This window comes from Petromyzon marinus, chromosome 42 (genome assembly GCF_048934315.1).
Source record: "Petromyzon marinus isolate PM22_M1 ecotype Great Lakes invasive population chromosome 42, UKy_Petmar_22M1.pri1.0, whole genome shotgun sequence".
NCBI classification, from domain to species: Eukaryota; Metazoa; Chordata; class Hyperoartia; order Petromyzontiformes; family Petromyzontidae; genus Petromyzon; species Petromyzon marinus.
Window position 1 is genome coordinate 3814421 of NC_133708.1, and position 23683 is coordinate 3838103.

A 23683-nucleotide genomic window follows, 5' to 3' on the forward strand; every position below is an offset into this window, starting at 1 on the left:
TTCTGTTTACCCCCTCATAGCTTAAAGGAGGCGACCTGGGCTTGGCTTTCTTCACTCCAACGCTGTCCTCTGGACAGTATGGTCCCTTTACCTGATGAAGGCCACTTGTGTTGTGGCCAAAACGTCGTGATTTTTTGTTGTTTTATTTTTTGCCTACATGACTGTACCGAATAGAACCAAAGAGTAATGCTGAATCAGCTCAGAGCGTCACACACAAACCACACATTTTACAAACGTCGTAATACAAAATATTTATTAACATCGTTCAGGCAAAGGAATTAGCATCATACATTCGGTAAGAATAATTCGCAACCCTGTGTCAATCCACCGCTGGTTGAAGGCATCCTCGCGTGGTTATTCTGGCAGTATCTTTCGCAGCTTGATGAGGAAAGCTGTGAAAAAATACAATCCACGCATTATAATTTCATTTCGCCTTAACAAAATATACGATACAGAAATTAAAATGACATGAACCTGCAAATAGAGATCACCACCATATCTACTCCACACAAACCTCTCTTGCATAAGAGCAGACTCCTCTCAATGGGCTCTTGTAAAAAAAAAACTTTCCACGCCTTGTCGTTCATGGGGTTGTACATGTATAGTGACATCACGGATTTCACTGTGTGATGCCGGCTCGAGAGAGGCACGGAGTGCGACGTATTGACATCGCAGGCACCACGTATATGAGGGTGCAGTACCGGTCCTAGAGGGGCTCGGTGAGCGCTGACTGGCAGTGCTGGATGGCACCACGCTCTGCGTGCAGTGCCAACCCCTACAGGGTAGGGTGTGAGAGTGCCGGCCATGGGAATGGGGTTACAAAGGGCCATGGCACTCTGGTTGACCCCGAAGGACACGTGGCCGGTAAAGTCTACACAGGGCCCCCAGGTGGGGGCTAGGGGTGGTCACGTGTTGGGTCGGGAACCGGCGAGAGGATTTGAGAAGGTGGTCGTGGCCAAGGGCGGAGCCAGCCACGACCAGTGAGGATATAAGCCGGGTCCCCAGAGGGACCGGGGTTGAGCGTTGCTGTTGTCATCCTGAAGAATCTACGTTCGACGTCTGAGAAGAGTCACCAACACGTAGTGCCTGGACCCAAGGCGGGGTTCTGTCCGTTATAGCTACTCGCAGTGTAATTAGTGTAGTTAGCCTGGTGGTTACGTAGCTAGTTACGGTGTAATTAGTGTAGTTAGCCTGGTGGTCATGTAGCTAGTTACGGTGTAATTAGTGTAGTTAGCCTGGTGGTCATGTAGCTAGTTACGGTGTAATTAGTGTAGTTAGCCTGGTGGTCATGTAGCTAGTTACGGTGTAATTAGTGTAGTTAGCCTGGTGGTCATGTAGCTAGTTACGGTGTAATTAGTGTAGTTAGCCTGGTGGTCATGTAGCTAGTTACGGTGTAATTAGTATAGTTAGCCTGGTGGTCATGTAGCTAGTTACGGTGTAGTTAGTGTAGTTAGCCTGGTGGTCATGTAGCTAGTTAAGGTGTAGTTAGTGTAGTTAGCCTGGTGGTCATGTAGCTAGTAACGGTGTAATTAGTGTGGTTAGCCTGGTGGTCATGTAGTTAGTTACGGTGTAGTTAGTGTAGTTAGCCTGGTGGTCACGTAGCTAGTTACGGTGTAATTAGTGTAGTTAGCCTGGTGGTCATGTAGCTAGTTACGGTTAAGTTAGTGTAGTTAGCCTGGTGGTCCACCACCGGAGGTTGTTATCTGGTGAAGGGGCAGTTACCCCTTTGTTTTGGTATTAATGTGTTTCCTCCAAGGAGTACATCTGTGACTCAGTTGAACTCACTACACATGTAAACACAGCAATACTTTTACACATGCACAACCCTTAAAATTATCAAACAGAGATAAATACACGTGCATATGATATACACTCACACACAATATATAGTCACATAGCACACGTTATTTGCAGTAGTAATTCGCTAGACTGTACTGCTATCGATTACCTCATCGCCTTGGAAGGTGGGAGTCTGACACCTCATCATCATCGACCATGATCTAACCATTGCAGTATTAAGATCTCTCCATGCCGTTTTCACCCCTCAAGGCCCTATGATGCAACAACTCCCCAAGCTCCAGCACACAAACTGATTCCATTTCTCCGTCTCCGTGGTGGATGTCCTCTCCTGGCCGCGTTTCCCTTTTTTTGGCAACCACTCCTCCTTTAGTCTCGACCGTCGGTTATCGTCCATGCCAATGACGATGCGTCCTGCTGCCCGAGCACACTTACGTTTCTTAACAGTCAATATTATGTTGACTGTTAACCCTCTCCCATTCCGGTGATGTATGTGTACGTCATCGGAACGAAATCATAAGAAAAAAATCAAAAGAAAATAATTTTTATTAGGTACGTCTTCAGGTCGGAAGACGTACCCGAGGCTCCCACAAGGTCATGTGGGAGGGCGTGTGGCACAGTTTGGCGCCAGCTATCGTAGAGTTCGGTCGTGTCGCTACGGTTCTCTGCGGTGAGTGCAATGTCTTTAAAAACAATAGCGCTACGCCTCTCTAAATGAAACTAACGGCGAACCGCTTGCACGTTCTGACATTCTGCGGCGAACGGGACACCGCACCCAGCAACTTGCAGACCGCCTCGGGATGGGTAAAATGGTTAAGAACTCACGTGCAATGAAGTTTGCCGATGCCAACTCACGTGAGCCTCCGCACCAGACGTGATCGTCTACCCTTTATACACACCGCCCAACGCGGCACGGCGGCGTCCACCACCCACCCACGAAAACATCGCCGAGCCAACAAGCACCGCGCAACGCCACCACAGTACACGCACCCCCCCATACCCCCCACCTGTGTGCCCATACTGCTCCGAGTTTGGCCGACAGACGAATGGCCGGGGGTTCTGCAGCGATGGCTTCTCAAACCCTGTTTAAAAAATATGTGGGAGGGGAGGGGAGAAGGGTTATTGTCGCCCAAAACCCTCGCGACCTCCTGGGCACAACACACGCCCTCGCATCCCACCAACGTGGACACAGCCACTCTCAATTCCTCTTCTTAAATCCAGACGATTGGTCATCATCTCTCCACACCGTGAGCAGTGTGGTGAAGGCATAATAAGAGATCATGACACGGAGCCAGCTACTGTGGGTGGTGTGAAGGTTCACCGACAAGCCATGGGATGACAGTTTCCGTGGGTAGCATGGTGAAAGCTGGCTGAGGTCATTAGCAAAGCCCGGGTGCCATGAGCAGTGTGGTAACGGCTCAGTCAAGGTTGTGGCACAGACCCAGCTACTGTGGGCTGGGCGGTGTTGAGGCCTCGCCGCGCCGCACCACACTCACCTCCGTCCCCCTTGTCCGGCTCGCCGACCCGCGTGGGTCTCGTGTAGGGACTGCCGTCTCTGTGCAGCGCGGGAATAATGACCCAGCTTCGGTGGGACACCTCCAGCACGAGCTCGACGCTCACCGGCAGCCGCTCCGACCGAACGGTGGCCGCCACATCCACGGCCTGCGTGATGCTGCACAAACGCACGTGCACACGTGGGGCAGGTGGTCCTGAGTGCGCCCGCATCGCCGCTGCGCAGCCACCCGTCTGCCACTGAAGTGGCGCACGTTGTGGCCGACGCAAGTGTAGCCCAGAAGAGTATGGGGCTCTGTGTGTGTACGTGTGTATGTTGAACTTCTTTTGCGCCGTACGTCGCCAACCGCGCAAATCGGAGGTGCGGGGGAAAGGACCAGAAACTAAATGCACAAAGATCAATTCTAAAGAAATTAGATTTCAATCTTTAATAAATTAACATTTTAATCTAAGAAATGAGGTTTCAATTTGATACGGCTCGCGACCACGTGAGACCCATCACTTCGACATGGCCCACAAGCAATATCCGTCACTGTGAGCATCTTAGCCGCACTAATCAGGTATTAGAGGGAAATATTTTTGACCTGGCTATAGAACGGTGTTTCTAATTTTAGTCCGCTTCTGTTACAGCTGAAGGCCCTAGCAGTGACAGAACAATTTCTGATTTGAAACCCCACCTAATTTACTCCCGGTATAAGCACAACCGTTTATGATAAACCTTGCTGACATGTGCGCCCACCTCCGTTGCGTTTACGGCCAGCTGCCACAATGCAGAGCACGTTGTAACGAGGGCCCCCCTCTCTCACCATGTCAGTCGTGGGGGAGGGTGGGTGTTAAACCATACATGGTGCTGGTCAGTGCGGGCGTTGTGAAGGGAGTCGGATGCCCAGGACCAGTTCATGTTGTAAGGTAGCTGCATTTAACGGGCACGGAATTTGTTCCAAAGTGTGGCGTCAAATGCCTTCGATTTTAATGACGCTTCAAATTCACGCGAGACAGCATGTAACACGGAGCAGATTTTTCAAGCGTCCTCTCTGATAAATGCCACGTCAGCTGTGTGCGGAGCGGTGTGGCAATGCTTTCTGTGGAGTGCGTCTCTCACTTGGCCACGTAGATCATGATCACTCCCCCAGGCTTCAGCGCAGGCAGCACACATGACACAGCCAAGTGAACGTTGAGCATATCCAAAACCACCTGCAGCATCACCACACCCACATCACCTGTTTACATCACCGCAATCACTACATCACCACCATCGTCACCATCAAATAAAAAAAAACCTGTTTACATCACCGTAATTACTACATCACATTCACAATATTATAAACAAAGATAAAGATCCCACCCGTATAGCCTTGACAAGTCTGTCGGGGCAAGTGCTGTTAGCAAGCACCTATGAAGTCCGGCACGGCACACAAGTGGGTGGCCAGCACCACGCTGGGACGCCTTTGTCTCCCTAGTGGTGATGTTTACACATCACACCAGGGGAGGCGAAAGACAAGTTCAGATAATCGCATCACAGGTGTTGGCCATGAGCGGGAATCGAACTTGGGACGCCGGGTTCGTAGCGCAGCACGCTAACCGTAGCACTATCATCGACACCAACATCACCACACGTCACACATGTACTGCCGGGTTAAGTGCGTACAGCATCGTACATGTACTGCCGGGTTAAGTGCGTACAGAGTCGTATGTGTACTGCCGGGTTAAGTGCGTACAGAGTCGTACGTGTACTGCCGGGTTAAGTGCGTACCGCGTCGTACGTGTACTGGTGGGTGAGGTGCGTGTCACGCAGCACGTCCGCCTTCAGGAAGGAGATGTTTCGCGGCCACGAGTCGACGCCCCGCGCCTGTTCCCACGCAGAGCGCCACGACGCCACATTCCTCTGAGCCACGTGCAGGTGATCCTCGCGTACATCACATGACACCACGTGGCCAGGCTCCCACACTGTGGTGGGGAAAAGGGGGTGAGCGAAAGTGGTAGGAGGATAAGGGGCCGATGGTGGTGGGCGATGGGGGGCGGGGTGACAGTGACGGGCTGCGATGTTCGCGTGTGCTGCTCGTAGTGCGTTTTTTTTTGGTGGTGGAGCTACAGCGTGATGGTCTACGCTATGCCCTACAAACCCCGGTGACGTGAGTTCGATTCCCAGTCACGTCCAACATCAGTGGTGAGCGATAACTGAACTGGTCCTAGGGCATTCCATTCCCTTCGCCAACCCCCGCACTGACCAACAACCCCCTCTGCCCCCATGACTGACATGGTGAGAGAGGGGGGCCCTCGTTACAACGCGCTGTGCATTGTGGCAGATGGCCATAAACGCAACGGAGGTGGGCGCACTTGTCAGCAAGGTTTATAATAAACGGTTGTCCTCATACCAGGAGTAAATTAGGTGGGGTTTAAAGTCAGAAATTGTTCTGTCACTGCTAGGACTTTCAGCTGTGACAGAATCAGACTAAAATTAGAAACACCGTGCTATAGCCAGGTCAAAAATATTCCCCTCTAGTACCTGATTAGTGCAGCCAAGATGCCCAGTGACGGATATTGCTTGTGGGCCATGTCGAAGTGATGCGCATCATGCGGTTGCGAGTCGAATCTAATTGAAAACCAATTTCTTAGATTGAAATATAATTTATTAAAGATGGAAAACTAATTTCTTTATAACTGCTTTTTGTGTTTAGTTTCTGGTCCCACCCTCACTGCACCTCCGATGAGCACAGATGATTACATATGGTGCGAAAGAAGTTCAACATTCATATATACAACCAGTGGCTTGACTACGAGTTGTAAAAGTGTCAGAAAGGGTAAAACCTCTTCGTATTTTTTCATATTTTGATACTGGCAAAAAAGGTCCCATTTTGCAGATGCTCACCCCGAGCTTTAAATGCTCCGATAGTGGCATTATCTTTGTGCTGTTCCTCTTTTTTCGTTTTGCTCTGGCCTAACACTGGTTGAGACTAGGCCCTAAAGAAGGCTGTCTCTGGTGTAGGCCAATCAGTTTCAAAGACAATGCATATATTATCAGAGCATGTTTGTTTGCATGTTCACCACAATAATGCAGACATGATTCCTTGAAAAAGGTTTCTATTTGGTGTTTGAACATCTTAATACCTGTTTTATTGCCAGAAAGTGTTTAACCTATTATTATTTTTTAATAGTTGTAAAAGTGTGTTTATATACTGCCCTACAAAGCCAGCGACCTGGCATCAATTCCCGACAATCGCTAACGCCGCCACTGCAGCTTTGCAGTTTAAATCTAGATTGAAAACTCATTTCTTTAGAACTGCTTTTTGTGTTTAGTTTGTTGTATCTTCCCCCGCACCTCCGATTATCCCGGTTGGCTAAGTACGGTGCGAAAGAAGTTCAACATACAATCCATGGATATCCAAAACGTGATATGGGCCTCCTCTAGGGCGAGTCAGCCTCATACGAGTACCTGATACAATGTACAAAACATCGGCACTGGGGAAGGGCAACAATACCAAACCTGGCGCTAGCCACACCACCACATTGTACGCTGTGCAGGAATTAATAGGCGCTTGCCAACAGAACTTACCCCAACGGTTTGTTAAAGGCTACATGAGGAAAAGTCGTTTTATTCATGCAGCATTGTAAAGTGTGGCATGGTCAGGGGTCAGCAAGACCTGTGGCTCCGGAGACTGCGTTGTGGCTCCTGAAAGAGTTGTTTTTTTTACTGAATTCCAAAAAAATGGCTCTTCTTGTTATTTTGTTTGCCGACCCCTGTCCGTGGAAGTCCAGTTGACCATTGAAGTCCAGTTTGCCATGGAAGCCCAGTTTACCATGGAAGTCCAGTTTGCCATGGAAGCCCAGTTTACCATGGAAGTCCAGTTTGCCATGGAAGCTCAGTTTGCCATGGGCAGGGGTCACCAACCTGTGGCTCATTAAGGACTGTTTTCGTGACATTATTTATTAAGGACCACCGTCTCGTATTCACATCCATTGCGGCTCTTTTGAAATATTGAGGTTTTATTTTACCTAATTGGAAAAAAAATGTCTCTTCTTGTTATTCTGGTTGCCGACCCCCGGGGCACGGTGAAGTGTCCCACGGTGAAGCGCGGCATGGTGAAATGTGGCGTGGTAAACGTGGGTGAATCAAACGGTGCAGCGGGAGGGGTCACCTGCACCGGACAGCATCAGCGTCATGGCTCCACTCCCCGACCCGGCCTCCAGCACCACGTCTCCCGGTCTCAGGTCAAGGTGCATGAGCATGGCACTCACATCCTGCCATGATAACCATCATCATGACCATCATAACCATCATCATAACCATCATCATGACCTTCATCATAACCTTCATCATAACCATCATCATGACCGCCATAACCATCATCATAACCATCATTATGACCATCATAACCATCATCATGACCATCATAACCATCATCATAACCATCATCATAACCGTCATCATGACCTTCATCATGACCTTCATCATAACCATCATCATGCTTACTATCTTGGTCCTCATTATCACCAATCTTGACTTAAAGCTTTCGTGACTGCAGGAATTCATAAAATAATAAAGCATTATTTTATTATTTTTCTATCTACGTGACTTTACCAAAGAATATCCCCAATCTTCTTCTTTCGTACGGCTGATGTTGACGTAGAGACAACAACTACAATTTCACAATCAGGTGGTCAAGCCAGACAACCGCGTCAGGAGTAGCGGAGTGTATCGCTGTCTTGTCTCCTTCGTATTTGTGGATCAGGCATTACGTCGTTATATTTTGTACGGTCTGTTATATCACCAATGACAACTAAATAATAGACACCACCAATTAACATCGTCTCCCATCAATATTAGTATCGTTGCTACACCCATCGTTTTCACTGGTTTATATCGCTGCCATCATAACCATCACCACCACCATTTCCTTCGCTCGGGTCATTACCATCATTGTCGTCATCAGCGTGATCACCACTGCCATCATCATTACTATGTCAGAAGATATGTACATGGACAGTCATTTACAATAGCGTAGTAACGACATTATCAGCTCAGGGGGTGCGGTAATCAGTCAGGTGGGGCCCCCAATATTTGATTTGTCTCGCACGATCGCCAAACGTTACTGCTCTTAACTCAAATACAATAAATCGTGGAATGTAATCGAAAGCATTTTCATGAAAATACATGTAAACCGCGTTTTAAATACTTTTTGTTCTTGTACATCATTGTAGAAAACATCTCATGGTGGTTGTCAAGGGGGGCCCAACTCGTAGGTTTGGCCATCAAGTGGGGGGGGGACAAGACATCCCCTGCCCCCCACGCTCATTACGCTGAGCTCTTTGTCAATCCGCTGCTGTATGAGGGCCTCCCGAAGCCGTGCGAGTTGTGGGTGTTTACACGGTCGTACTTCACCGCGCTGGTCAGCGCGAGTTGGCAAAGGTGGGGCACATAGACGTTGGAACATAGTACGGTACAACAATGTATTTTTCTTGCACTGTTGGCAAAGCACACCCACAGCAGCCTATAATGTCCGTTTTATACATGGTGGTCACACTTCCAAGCACTATCCATGTTTGCAGGCTGCTTAACTTATGAGATCTGATGAGACCATGTGCACACAGAGTGATTTGGTCATGACTTTACTGCCATCAAATGTTTTACAGCTTCTTAAGCGTATGTGCTAGAATGCAAAGGTTTTGATCGCAATGTGCAGCAGCACTGTTTCTGATGAAGTGGCAAGTGGCTCTCTGTCTCTTGCCATGTCCCTCTCTGTCTGTCATGTTCCTCTGTCCATCTGCCATGATCCTCTCTATCTGACTCCGTGTCCGTCTCTCTCTCTGTTTCGCTCGGTGTTTTTCCTAGTCTGTGACTGTGTCTCTTTCACTGTCTATTGGCTGTCCGTGTCTGCTATAGATTGTAAAAGTAGCAACGGTGAGAATACTTGTTGCAATCTAATTGTAGACATTATGTAATATTTATTTGTACATGAAATACAGAAAAGTGATCAAGTACAACACAAGAGCGAAATACAATTACCAAGGTATGGGAAACTGATATCGTGATAATTATCACTTCATCAACATATCGCATTGTGACAACTTTACTTTTCATTCCTTTTATTAATTTGTATTTTCTACTCACCTTTCTTATACTATTCATTACGCACGGTTGCAATCTACTTTGCTCAGTCGGTGTTAGCCGCTGAAGGTGCGATGGGTTTCTTTTTTTCATTCATATGTATGTTGAACTTCGTTCGCACCATACGTAGCTAACCGCATTGATCGGAGGTGCGGCGGAAGGACAACAAACTATAAATACGAAAAGCATTTCTCAAGAAATGAGTTTTCAATCGAGATGCATAACTCCAGTGGCTTCCGAATATTAGAAGGAAGAGCGTTCCAGACAGTCGCAGATGAACATCTGAAAAATTCCTATTGCTGTATGCCTCCTGTACCATTCCCATTCTGTTGTAATGCACAGCAATGCCTACTTTATTGAAGGCGATATTGGCACGTAAAATGAAGATTGATTGAACTTATATCACGGCAACCATGCTCATCGTTAAGCAGATGTGAAACATGGCAAAACGGAATGAATGGGCGAGCGTGAACAGGCGAGCGTGCGCAAAATCCCACCTTGGGGTAGGCGATGGTGGCCGTTCGCGACATGAACAGCGTGAACTCGTAGAGAGACGGGCGCCGCACCACGAACAGTGCGCCTTCAGACGCCTTCACGGCCACGCCGGGCATGCGGCCCACGAGGTCGCTGTGCTGTAGAGAACCCCACATCGTATGCAGGCGCTTGCCTGCCAGCAGAGCACACACCTCCGATTGGCACGGTTGGCTACGTACGGTGCGAAATAAGTTCAACGTACGTACATGCGTAGCCGCTGCTAGAACTCCCATTCATTTGAATGGAAATGTGGGAATTTACATTGAGATTAATGGCGCTTCTCGGAATCGTCCACAGATGCCGTTCCCCATTCATGTCTATGACGATTCCTGCATCTCCATTCGAGGGGATGGGTTTCTCCTGGTGATTCCGAGCACGGATATTTTAACATTGGAATCGTCCACAGAAGAAGTCAAATTCCTGATACTGTCTATGCTTGTCAATGGCCAGTGTTTGGAAGAGGAAAATTACATGCACACAATACTCACAACTTGCACAGCATTGACATCATCTTATCAGCAGCAGCTATGACCTATCTACTTCTGGATGAAGTCCTCCCCAAGCTGTCACCATCTCTCATTGTCCTGCGATGTAACGATCCACCGAGCATCTGCACAAGAGATGATTTCATCACTCCATCTCAGCAGTAAACAAAACCCACTGGGTGTTTTTCCTCCTTTGGCTGCCACTCCCAAGTTAGTCTCGGCCACCGGCAAACGATATCAACGCTCATAATCCGACATCACAACCAACACTTACAACACACGAATCAGTCCATTCACGGCACGTTCACTCGTCGCTCACAAGAGAGATTCACTCAACCTGCGGTTTAACGTAATATAATGATTTGGGGGGGGTCTCGAATCCATTCAAGAATCGATTCTTTTTAGTCTCATTTGTATTGTTCGTCTTGTACGTTGTGTTTTATTAGTTCTATATTATTTAATTCGTTGGCCTAAAGGCAAAAATTTCATTAAATGTGCATAGATTTTGGATAAATTATAAACTGATTATTACGTGTATTTAACAAGTAGGTTCTAGATTTGAAGCTTTCGTGACTGCAAGGATCCATACTCTTTGGTTCTATTCGGTAAAGTCACGTAAAAGTATAAAACAACAACAAAAATTCACAACGTTTCGGCCACAACACAAGTGGCCTTCATCAGATGAAGGGACCAGACTGTCTCGAGGACAGCGCTGGAGTGAACACAGCCAAGCTCAGACCGTGACCTCGCTGGTCTGCACATGTTCACCCCCTCTACACCGTTCATCATGCTAAGTCCGCCAATTAAATGCTATTTTTTATGCTAATTCCTTTGTCAAGGCACCTTAATTCCTCTCACACAAGCTTAAAGGTCGCGGTCTGAGCTTGGCTGTGTTCACTCCAGTGCTGTCCTCGAGACAGTCTGGTCCCTTCACCTGATGAAGGCCACTTGTGTTGTGGCCGAAATGTAGTGATTTTTTTATTTTTGTATTTTTATTTTTTGTTGTTTTATACTTTTACGTGACTTTAACAAGTAAGCTTTCGCGACCAATATTATTCATAAAGTGTTGTGATTTAGATCGCGATCAATTCGAAAATACTTTATAATGAATGATTGTTATGTGCACGAGCATATGCATTTATTGATGAGCTTAAAAATAAAAGCTAAATCAACTGATGAATCATTACATAAGACACACTTTGGATTTGAATAATGTCTAAATACAACATGATCTCAAGATGCTGTACAGAAACAATGGGCATGTTTAACAGAGGCAGTCAGCCATAGGCAGAAGGAAAAAAGGAAGATGTATGTATGTTTAACTTCTTTCGCACCGTACGTAGCCAACCGTGCTAATTGGGGGCATGGGGGAAGGACAACAAACTAAACACAAAAAAGCCGTTGTCAAATATCTTGGGTCTACGTGCCCACTCAACGCTCACAGCACACAATCACTCAGCGCCTGCAAAAAAAAACATTCAACACAAGCCAGGTTTCCACAAAATTATCACAGAGAGAAATATCCCCATGCACATTAAATAAACTACTCTACCCCGTTCATTGTTCTTGCAGTGATTTTATGCTTGACATAAAAGTCCACCTCCATCCATACACTGCACAGCAGCATTTGTTTAGCAGGCCTTACTGCTGATACAGATGTCACTCAACAAAACAAAAATCCCCCATATAGCCTGAACAGACCGTAGGGGCAAGTGCTGTTGGCAAGCACCTATGAAGGCCGGAACGGTACTACACGAGGGGGTGGGTGGCCAGCACCGCGCCACAACCGCCTTTATCTGCCTAGTGGTGATGTTTTAGACGCCTCACCAGGTTCTTATTTGAGGCTGAGTCAACCTAGAGGAGGCCCAGGGCCAGTTCAGATAATCGTCACTGGTGTTGGCCGTGAGCGGGAATCTAACTCGGATTGCCGGATTCGTAGCGCAGCGCGCTAACCGCTACACTATCACTTCCCACTTACATCACTCGGCACGCACGCACATACGCGTCTTCCCAACACACGCGACATCGCACTCGGCTACACGCTGGAACTCACCCTCCTTCAACTTCAGCATCTTCTGCATCTTGACGACGTTCCCCTTGCGGTTCTCCACCAGCACCAGGTCCCCGACCCCAAGGCACCGCTCCGCAGAGCCGAGCGGCCTATCGTCACGCACCGCGCACGCCCCTTCACGACCCTCACCGCCCATCTTTGGCTCTTTGGGATGGGGTTTGACACAGGGGCCATTTCGCAAAGCGACCATTTCTTCGGCCGCGTGCGCGCTGCTGGGCTCCATCTCTTTGCCCGCGTGTGCGACGTTGGGTCGCGACTCGTCGTCCGTATGTCGGGCACCGTGTTGCGTGTCCTCGTCCACGCCTTTGATGCTGGTGTCAGGTTGCGTTTCATTCGACGGATAGCTGCCTTGGCCCTGTGCCTCCTGTCCCGCAGACTCCGCATCAGGGCTGAGGCTCTGGGGACCCAGGAGGGTGGCGAGGCGTGCGGCTGGGGACAGGGAACGGCGCCACGTGCCGCGCCGGACAAGGGGTGAGGAGGCAGCATCCGCGACCTGGGAACAAGGGGCAGTGGAAACGCCATCATCTACACCTGCAACAACAGGGCTCTTAAGAGGCAAAATCCGACCCACGAACTCGTGTCCCTTCATTGTACCATTAAACTATAAACTATATTTTATTTTACCACGTAAGGCCCACTGAGCTATAAAGCTCTTTTTCAGAAGCAACCTGGCTATCACAAATGAGAGCTCATACAGTGGCTTATCACCTGGACATTTATAGCAGCCCAATACTCTTAAACGCATGTTTTTTTTAACGTGGAGAGAAAAACTTCAGGACATATATAAAAAAGTACCACCGTGGCTCTGAAATTAAATGACAGTGCTAAAGTTAATTCGTTTGTGCGAGTGCGTGATATAATTTAGTGAATGGTCTTGGACACCATATTGCAATGTGTTGTGGAGGACAGAGGTGGTGGCGATTCTGAAAATACTTATGGAATTAAAGTTTGGACACACCTGGCCTATAACAAATGCACGAAGTTTATGCAGCAACACCTCAATGAATCACCAAGACACACATTTAGGAGGGTCCTGCATTGTGATGTTCGGTGCTTGTGGGATAAATTGGTCATACCACTCAATAGATCTGCTGCTAGTTATAGGTATGTTGAACTTCTTTTGCACCGTACGTAGCCAACCATGCTAATCGGAGGTGAGATTGTTGGGTTCATGATACCCACTTTATTGGGAGTTATTAAGGGACATCTTGAAGAGATGATAGCTGATGGTCAAGCATGCTGGTGGAGTGGCAACCAAAGGATGGAACATTGTCTGTTAATGCGTGAGAAGCTGGCTTTTATATTTAGTGCAGTTTTAGGCAACCATTTGATCAATCTGGCCGTGTTTCCTGAAGGGCAAGTCACTACAAATCACAGCAATATGTCTTCGTATTGGATCGATAAAGAGTTATCGAGACTTACCGCTACAGACGGACAGAGATAGACGAATAGAGGGAATACATTAATGGCAATGTTCTTCATTAATTTTCAGAAGGGGGGGCCCACTGTCGCCGATAAGACATCATCGGGAGTGTGGTGAGGGCCACCACACATTTGAAACCATTGTTGGGTTTTACAGCAGCACGATGATGATGACAATGGGGGGTGTTTTCACTCTTTGTGTATCGTCGGTGGGGGCCGCAGGTCAGGTGCTGGACTAAAGGCCCCTGGGGCCCGCCAGGGCACCCGCGGTGGCCTTGCGGTGAACGACACCGCATTAACGCTTTCAACCTCAGTTGGAATTAATGGGGTTTTTTTAAAATCAACTGCCAGGCCCAGTAAATAAACATCACCACCAGCGGAGTGTGAAATCCCCCTGCCTTGGTGCAGAGCTTCAACGGCTTCACACAGCCAGCCCCCAGCATGCACCGAGTACTGTGACGTGGCCCCGTGTGCCGGCTCCCGTCATGCACCGCGTGTTGTAACACGAGGCTACATTATTAGTCGGAATAACCGTGACTTTAAATGTTTTTTTTTTCCTTTTAAATCTACAAACCTGTCAACCCATACAGTTCTCTCCGTATTCTTGTACAGGGAAATTGAGTTTTCAGGTCCGTACGGCATACAGACGTTTAAATACGGGCAACAAAATATCTATTTGTTTGTGTTTCTCCCTTATGATGGGACTTTGTAGGATGAACGTTAAGATTTATAAGGATACTGGGTAATCAATAATGTCTGAATTGGTCTGTAATAAGGTAGGGCACTGATAAGGGGTTGACAGGTATGAATCTCTAACATTAAACTCGCTATTGACACATTTTTATTGGATCTTCGTGCAGCGTCTCGCCGCCCTGTGTCTACCATGCCAAAAAGAGGACAGTGCAGCAGGATTCATCATTGTACTGCACTTCTATGCTCCGCGCCTTAATCGACCCACACAGAGCAGCCGTGGTGAAATATGGTGAAGAACCCCCGCGAGAGACACTGCATGGGGGGAGCAGCCCTCATAACGGAGTGAATCGCCAAAGGGCTGTAGATTAACATTTATAATTGTAAGCTTATCAAACGTTGGGGCTGTCACCAATGATCTGTACTCAGGATGCAATTCTGAATTTCGGATTTATCCGTAATTCCGAATCGTTTTTATTTTCACAGCCAACAGCCCATGACATCGTCTCCATTATTCTATGGTTCTTTCGGTAAGCCAAGTAGATAGAAAAAATAAAAAGAAAGTGATTAGAAAGTGATTTTACCGATTAAAAAGTAATTTTACCGAAAAAAGTTACTTTAACGAAAGAACCATAGAATATGAATTCCTGCAGTCACTAAAGTTTAAGTCAAAATCGTTCCCTTACCACAATTATTATAATGCTGCAAATATGTAAATGACCCAAAAGCTTTTTCGTAAACTGTCACTGGAAAATTGTAAATGTTCATCCGCAACGTGACCTTAGGGGCCGTCCATAAATGACGTCACGCACCTAGGGGGGGGTCAGACATTTGTGCCGATGTGTGACGAGGGGGGTGGGGTTGAGAAATGTGACGTCACATCAAAATGCGCAACTTAAATATAGACACGTTCTACTTAATCAGAGTGCAGTGCCACATTAAATATGCACTACAATAACAATAGTTTAAAGCGATTTTAAGCATGTTTTACTTTAAAAATGAAAATATGGTTTTGGGAGGGGGGGAGGCAGAGCTTTGTGACGTCATATTTGAGGGGGGGTCTGACTTTTTGTGACGCCGTGAGACGAGGGGGGAGGTCAAAAATCGTCCAAAATCGCGTGACGTCATTTATGGACAGCCCCTTAGACCGAACAGCTTTAAGAGGTTAAAAACCTCTACATCTGGCATGTTCGTTGGGGGGGGGGCACAACGTGAGGTCACGTCTTACCTGTGACTCTGTGACGTCACTCGCGCCGCGCCCTTCGCTTTCGATGTCGTCAGGGTGCGAGCCCGCACGGCTGGCGAGCCCACGTGACGTGCCGGGGGCGCGCGCCAACAACCCACGTGACGTGACGGGAACGCGCGACCCCCCGAACTCACCACGTGACGTGACGGGGGCGCGCGCCAACAACCCACGTGAGGAGGCGGCGACGGCGCGCGACCCCGCGAGCCCCCCACGTGAGCCCACGGCGAGCGCGCCGAGCTGCGGGCGAAGCGGAGCGGAGGCGAGGGCCGCGCGGGCTGCGCCCCCCCAGCTCATCCCCAACCCCCCTTCGCCCTCCTCCAAGGGCGAGCGGGCGAGTTAACGAAGGGCGAGTGCGGCTGAATTCGTTCGCGCTGTTCCGCTAAAAGGTTGTCACTGTATCGTAAAGAACGCGCGGCACCCGCTCGAGAGAGAGAGGCAACGGGCGCGCGCACGCAACTTGCGCAGTGTCTGAGCCGGGCGCGCGGCACGCAAAAGCGGCGGTGCCTGAACCCAGACGCGCGGTTTGACGCGGACCCTCGTCCTCCCCTCACGTCTCGGAAGTTTGAGGTCCTCGGTGACGTCATTTGGCGTTTCGAGTGATCGTCGCACGTTGCGTGACGTCACCACTCGACGGCGTCGACTGTCGATTCCGAGGCGATCGGTGTGAGCGATTCGCCGTCGCGATTCTTGAATCGATGGCGTTTCGTTTCCCGTGGGCTGTTCCTGCGGCCGTGATGGCCACGGCCCCTTTTGTGCCAGGCTAGGTGCACCTTGAGGCCGTCAAACGTGGACTCCACCTGCTCCGTCTGTGTGAAATAGAGGGCGTCGCGGTGGCTAAGAGATGTTAACTACCTCGCCTGGTATACGGGAGGTCGTTGGTTCGATCCCGACCCTGACCCCTGCTGTATATTTGGAGTTTGCAGTGTCTCTCTCCCCGTGGTCGCATGGATTTTTCTCCGTGCCCTCCGGTTTTTCCTTCCACATTTAAAATCAACATCACGCGTTTAGAGTCGATCATCGATTCATTATGCAGGAGGGAGGGAACGCCATATTTTCAAAAACTCCGGATAATTAATCACTAAATAATTATTTAAAATAGATTATTTTTTGCACATTCTTGTATTACATGTTTTTAGGTGTTATATGTTTTTTTATTTGTTTACTGTCTGAAATTGTCAGACATTAACATACAATGGACAAAAATAAACATCCAACTTTAAAAAGTTACTCTATTTACTGTATCGTACTTACCACTCCAATCTCGAAGACTACATGGGTTTATGTATATGAGCGCAGTATTATTGTATGTTGTGTATGTGTATATATTTGACACTGAAATCAAGCATAGCTACTTTGCGTGTCATGTTTTTGTGATTTCGAAAAGTTTTTTGGTTTGGCCATGTTTTTGTTTATTGTAGTACAGAGTTAGACTGATGGCCTTAATCTAAGTTGTCTTGTGGTTGTTGTTGTTTGACTTGCATCCCACTGGGATTTTTGCGCACAGTTTTGGTGTACGGTGCTATTTCAGGAATATTTAGATGTTTTTTACTGGATTTTCTGTTTGCACAGTCGCATAGTCACTTTAAGATGTTTTATTGTTTATTTTTTTGTTTGTTGCGGTTGCACCCGATTCAAGAGCCGAATGGCTCACAGGGCTATACCAAATAAATGGAACTATCAATGGAACTATGTGTAGTGTCTTCAAAAAGTACTCACGCCGACACGTAACAAGTCACCTACTTACACTTTATTCACCTATTCTTGCACCAGTTGTAGGCACTCCTATAACTATCTATATCAGTGGTTCTTAAGCTGGGTTCGATCGAACCCCAGGGGTTCGTTGAGTCACTCTCCGGGGTTTGGCAGGGGTCAAGACACACACAGTATAATCAGAATCAGAATCAGAAAGGGTTTTATTCGCCATGTAAGTTCACACCGACACGGAATTTACTTTGGCAGGATGGTGCATACATTCAACATATAGGAATCTAAAATCTTAAATAAGTTTTAAACAAGTCTTACTATAATAAGGGTTAAAAGTCTAACACCAAGGGGCTGAAGTATATAAAATTAAATACATATCGAATATAAAATAGCTTTAAGATATAATTTAAAAATAAAAAATACAAATAGGGTAACATAGTTAATATCGGCAAGGTGTCGTTATGTAGATCAAATGTTAAAAACAGTGTTAGCCCTTGGCCTTGTTTAACAGGCCAGCAGCAGATGGGAAGAAACTGTTTTTATGGCGTGAGGTTTTGGTCCTGATGGACCGAAGCCTTCTGCCGGAGGGGAGTAGCTGAAACAGAGAGTGTCCAGGGTGGGAGAAATCGGCCATAATCTTCCTCGCTCGCCTCATGGACCTTGTCGTGTGCAGGTCCTCGAGGGTTGGTAGATTGCAGGCAATCACCTTCTCAGCAGTGTGGATGATACGCTGCAGTCTGCTCTTGTCCTTGGCAGTGGCAGCAGCGTACCAGACGGTTATGGAGGAGGTGAGGATGGATTCAATGATCGCTGTATAGAATTGCACCATCATTGTCTTTGGCAGGTTGAATTTCTTCAGCTGCCGTAGAAAGTACATCCTCTGTTGAGCTTTCTTGGTGAGGGAGCTGATGTTCAATTCCCACTTGAGGTCCCGGGAGAGAATAGTGCCCAGGAAGCGGAAGGACTCTACAATTTTTACTGGGGAGTCTAACAGGGTGATGGGGGTGAGTGGTGCTGTATTCTTCCTGAAGTCCACAACCATCTCAACTGTCTTTAGAGCATTTAGCTCTAAGTTGTTCTGGCTACACCAGGTCACCAGATTGTCAGCTTCCCACCTATAGTCAGACTCATCCCCACCAGAGATCAGCCCAATGAGGGTGGTGTCATCCGCAAACTTCAATAGTTTGACGGACAGATGATTGGAGGTGCAGCTGTTGGTATACAGGGAGAAGAGCAGAGGGGAAAGGACGCAGCCCTGAGGAGTTCCGGTGCTGATGGACCTGGAGTCAGAGACTTGTGTTCCCAGCTTAACGCACTGCTTCCTGTCAGACAGGAAGTCTGTGATCCATTTACAGGTGGTGTATGGCACGTTCAGCTGGAAGAGCTTGTCCTGAAGCAGGGCAGGGATGATGGTGTTGAAGGCAGAGCTGAAGTCCACAAACAGGATCCTGGCGTAGGATGCTGGGGCGTCCAGATGCTGTAGGGTGAAGTGGAGGGCCATGTTAACTGCATCGTCCACAGACCTGTTGGCTCTGTAGGCAAACTGAAGGGGGTCCAGGAGAGGGTCTGTGATGGCTTTGAGGTGTGCCAGGACCAGGCGCTCAAAAGACTTCATTACCACAGATGTAAGGGCGACCGGTCTGTAATCATTTAGTCCTGTTGGCCTTAGCTTTTTGGGCACAGGGATGATGGTGGAGGACTTGAGACAGGCTGGTACATGGCATGTCTCCAGGGAGGTGTTAAAGATGTTGGTGAACACCGGAGACAGCTGGTCAGCACAGTGCCTGAGGGTGGCTGGAGAGACAGAGTCCGGCCCGGCTGCTTTGCGTGGATTCTGCCTCTTGAAAAGTCTATTAACTTCTCCCTCCTGAAAGGAGATAGTCGTCTCTGTAGTATTGGTGGGGGATGGGGCCTCTTGGGTTGGAAGGGGTGGTTCAGGACAGTCCAATTGTCTTTCAAATCTACAGTAGAACTCGTTCAGGTCGTTGGCTAGGCGGGAGTCGTTAGTGGTGTGGTGGGCTCTGGGTTTGTAGTTGGTGATCTGCCTGAGCCCTCTCCAGACAGAAGCAGCGTCGTTTGTAGAGAACTGGTGTTTTAGTCTCTCTGAGTACAGTCGTTTAGCCTCTCTCACCGCTTTGCTAAACCTGTTCTTCGACTCCTTGAATCTGTCTCTATCTCCACTCCTAAACGCTTCCTCCTTCTCCAACCTCAACCTTCTGAGCTTTGCTGAGAACCAGGGCTTATTGTTGTTAAAGTTCACCCTGGTACGTGTTGGGATACAGCAGTCCTCACAGAAGCTGATGTAGGACGTCACAGCCTCTGTGAGTTCATCCAGACTATTGGTAGCAGTCGTGAACATATCCCAGTCAGTACAGTCTAAGCACGCCCGCAAATCTTCCACAGCCTCACTGGTCCACTGTTTAGATGTCCTCACAGCAGGTTTACAGAGTTTTAGTTTCTGCCTGTATGCAGGAATCAGGTGGACCATGGCATGGTCAGAGTGTCCTAGTGCTGCTCGGGGGACGGCGTGGTAGGCTCTACTGACTGTAGTGTAACAGTGATCCAGAGTGTTCCCTTCTCTGGTTGGGCATTTAATGAATTGTATGTATTTGGGGAGTTCGTGGCTGAGATTACCTTTGTTAAAGTCGCCAAGTACGATAACCAACGAATCTGGATTTGCTCGCTCCACACTCAGAATCTGATCGGCGAGCATGCGTTGGGCCTCTTTAACCTGAGGACAAGGCGGCAAATAAACTCCGACCAAAATGAGCGACGCGAACTCGCGAGGCGAGTAAAACGGTTTACAGGTTATAAAAATTGATTCAAGGAGTGGAGAACAATGTTGCAGAATCACTGTGACATCTACACACCAGCCACTGTTAATGTAAAAACAAATACCACCGCCTTTCGTCTTGCCGGAGAGTGCTATGTCACGATCCGATCTTACAAGATGGAATCCTGCTAGTTGTAGCGAAGTGTCCGGAATCAAATCACACAGCCATGTTTCCGTGAAGCACAATGCAGAAGCTGAAAGAAAGTCTTTGTTTTTTACCATCAGTAGCTGAAGTTCATCCATTTTGTTGCACAGTGAACGTACGTTGGAGAGGAAAAAGCTCGGAAGCACTGTTCGGATCCCGCGTCTGCGTAGCCGTACTAGAGCCCCCGACCGTTTACCCCTTGGGCGGCGTTTCGTCGCTTGAGCAAAGCCTAGCGCGGCATTGACTAGAATGCCTACTAATTCTGCCGCTGGAAGCAGAAAAGTAGGAATTAAATCCACAGGAGTTGTTTCCCTGATATTTAAAAGTTCGTCTCTTGTTAGAGAACTCCGAAAATCTTGGCAAAACACTGAATTGACAGACAAAACAAGACAAAACAGGGCGCACCGACCGGCTGAGGCTACCATCATCAGCGCCATCTTCGCACCAGCACGGGTGTGCTGAACAGCAGGCCTCTCTCACCAGCACTGGTGTGATGAACAGCAGGACTCTCTCACCAGCACTGGTGTGTTGAACAGTAGGCCCCTCTCACCAGCATGGGAGTGGTGAACAGCAGGCCCCTCTCACCAACACAGGTGTGATGAACAGTAGGCCTCTCTCACCAGCATGGGAGTGAACAGCAGGCCCCTCTCACCAACACGGGGGTGATGAACAGCACGCCCCTCACACCAGCACGGGTGTGATGAATAGTAGGCCTCTCTCACCAGCATGGGTGTGATGAACAGCAGGCCCCTCTCACCAGCACGGGTGTGTTGAACAGCAGGCCCCTCTCACCAGCACGGGTGTGTTGAACAGCAGGCCCCTCTCACCAGCACGGGTGTGTTGAACAGCAGGCCCCTCTCACCAGCACGGGTGTGCTGAACAGTAGGCCCCTCAACACGGGTGTGCTGAACAGCAGGCCCCTCTCACCAGCACGGGTCTGTTGAACAGCAGGCCCCTCTCACCAGCACGGGTGTGCTGAACAGTAGGCCCCTCAACACGGGTGTGTTGAACAGCAGGCCCCTCTCACCAGCACGGGTCTGTTGAACAGCAGGCCCCTCTCACCAGCACGGGTGTGCTGAACAGTAGGCCCCTCAACACGGGTGTGCTGAACAGCAGGCCTCTCTCACCAACACGGGTGTGCTGAACAGTAGGCCCCTCAACAGCAGGCCCCTCTCACCAGCACGGGTGTGCTGAACAGCAGGCCCCTCAACACGGGTGTGCTGAACAGCAGGCCTCTCTCACCAGCACCGGTGTGCTGAACAGCAGGCCCCTCTCACCAACACGGATGTGATGAACAGCAGGCCCCTCTCACCAGCACGGGTGTGCTGAACAGCAGGCCCCTCAACACGTGTGAGCTGAACAGCAGGCCTCTCTCACCAGCACGGGTGTGCTGAACAGCAGGCCCCTCTCACCAGCACGGGTGTGCTGAAAAGCAGGCCCCTCTCACCAGCACGGGTGTGTTGAACAGCAGGCCTCTCTCACCAGCACGGGTGTGCTGAAAAGCAGGCCCCTCTCACCAGCACGGGTGTGTTGAACAGCAGGCCTCTCTCACCAGCAAGGGTGTGCTGAAAAGCAGGCCCCTCTCACCAGCACGGGTGTGTTGAACAGCAGGCCCCTCAACACGGGTGTACTGAACAGCAGGCCTCTCTCACCAGCACGGGTGTGATGAACAGCAGGCCCCAAAACAGCAGGCCTCTCTCACCAGCACGGGTGTGATGAAAAGCAGGCCTCTCTCACCAGCACGAGTGTGTTGAACAGCAAGCCCCTCTCAAGACAAAACAAGACAAAACTGGACAAAACAGGGCGCACCAACCGGCCGAGGCTGCCATCATCGGCGCCATCTTGATTGCAGCCCGGTTCGCACTAGCAATGTCGGGCCATTTTTGCCAGCCGTCAAAAAATTGGCAACACAATTTTTCTTCGCTGTGTTAGATTACAAATATTTAGTTGCTTAGTAAAAATGTGTTACGCAAAATAAATTCAGCCCACTTGTATTATTGGTGACGTCACGCTCCGCTTGGCCATCATTGGCTGCAGCTGATCACGCCACATTGCGTGATCAGGAACTTGGTGCGCTCAGTAGTTGACTTGTGCCTGTTGTGATTGTACGTCATTTGTGATTTTCTTTTAATCTTTCAATCCCTTCATACTATGTCAAGCAAAAAAAAGAATGTGGTTGGACAAATACGTACAATATGGATTCACGTGTATAAAGGAACGTGATGGGAGTCAACGTCCTCAATGCATGATTTGCAATGCCAAGTTGAGCATTTCTAGTCTAGCACCGGCAAAACTAAAGGAACACAATACAAGAACACAACGCTCGCTGAATTCAAGGTGAATAGAGCCAGATTCGATGAAAAGGCTACTCTGCCTGTTCTCGGCTTTGTACCCATCGACAAACCGATCCTCACAGCATCGTACGAAGTTGCGTACCTGATCGCAAAGCAGGGCAAACCACACACCATTGGTGAAACACTCGTAAAACCAGCTGCGTTGAAGATGGCAAATATCATGCTGGGAAAAGCTGCTGAAGATAAGTTATCCCAAATTCCTCTTTCAAATTACACTATCAGCAGCAGAATAGACGACATGAGCGATGAGATCTTGGCTCAAGTAGTTGCAGATCTAATTTCAAGCCCAATAAAATTCAGCCTCCAACTCGACGAGACCACTGACGTTTCCAATCTAAGCCAGCTTGTTGTATTCGTGCACTATATGAAAGACGTGATAAAGGAATATTTTTTTTTATTTTGTAAGCCTCTTACAACAACCAAGACAGTCGATGTGAAGAAACTCGTGGATGACTTCTTCAGAGACAACGATCTTTCATGGAATATGGTTTCTGCAGTTTGTTCGGACGGAGCTCCAGCCATGCTGGGACGACACTCTGATTTTGGAGCACTGGTGAAATCCGATGCACCACACATCATTGTTACGCACTGTGTTCTGCACAGGCATGCGTTGGCAACAAAAACCTTGCCTCCAAAACTGGCAGAAGTATTAAAAATTGTAGTTGAATGTGTGAACTACGTGTGAAATAGTGCTATGAAGCACCGCATCTTCAAAGAGCTGTGTAAGGAAATGGGCTCTGAATTTGAGATACTTCTGTACCATTCTAACGTTCGGTGGTTATCC

At 48.5% G+C, this 23683-nt stretch overlaps 1 protein-coding gene across 1 annotated transcript; it reads right to left on the reverse strand.

Annotated features, from left to right (window-relative positions):
- Nucleotides 1-236: 236 nt before the first annotated feature.
- Nucleotides 237-16670, reverse strand: LOC116951143 (tRNA (adenine(58)-N(1))-methyltransferase, mitochondrial). Its single transcript, XM_032969600.2, has 9 exons — nt 15846-16670; nt 12488-12998; nt 9913-10082; nt 7446-7548; nt 5063-5256; nt 4412-4503; nt 3294-3469; nt 2805-2879; nt 237-392 (listed from the first exon to the last, which is right to left on the reverse strand). The coding sequence occupies exons 1-9, from the start codon at nt 16155-16157 to the stop codon at nt 355-357; spliced, it is 1671 nt and encodes a 556-aa protein (XP_032825491.1). The 5' UTR covers nt 16158-16670; the 3' UTR covers nt 237-354.
- Between the last annotated feature and the right edge of the window lie 7013 nt (nt 16671-23683).

What these genes read in the sequence shown, in the direction of transcription:
- LOC116951143 (XM_032969600.2), bottom strand. Translation starts at nt 16,157, where the DNA reads ATGAGCTGGGGGGGCGCAGCCCGCGCGGCCCTCGCCTCCGCTCCGCTT. An exon ending in CCACCATCGCCTACCCCAAG is followed by an intron (nt 7,549 to 9,912) that starts GTGGGATTTTGC and finishes TTATCATGGCAG; the next exon opens with GATGTGAGTGCCATGCTCAT. An exon ending in ATCATGATCTACGTGGCCAA is followed by an intron (nt 3,470 to 4,411) that starts GTGAGAGACGCA and finishes GCGTTTGTGCAG; the next exon opens with CATCACGCAGGCCGTGGATG.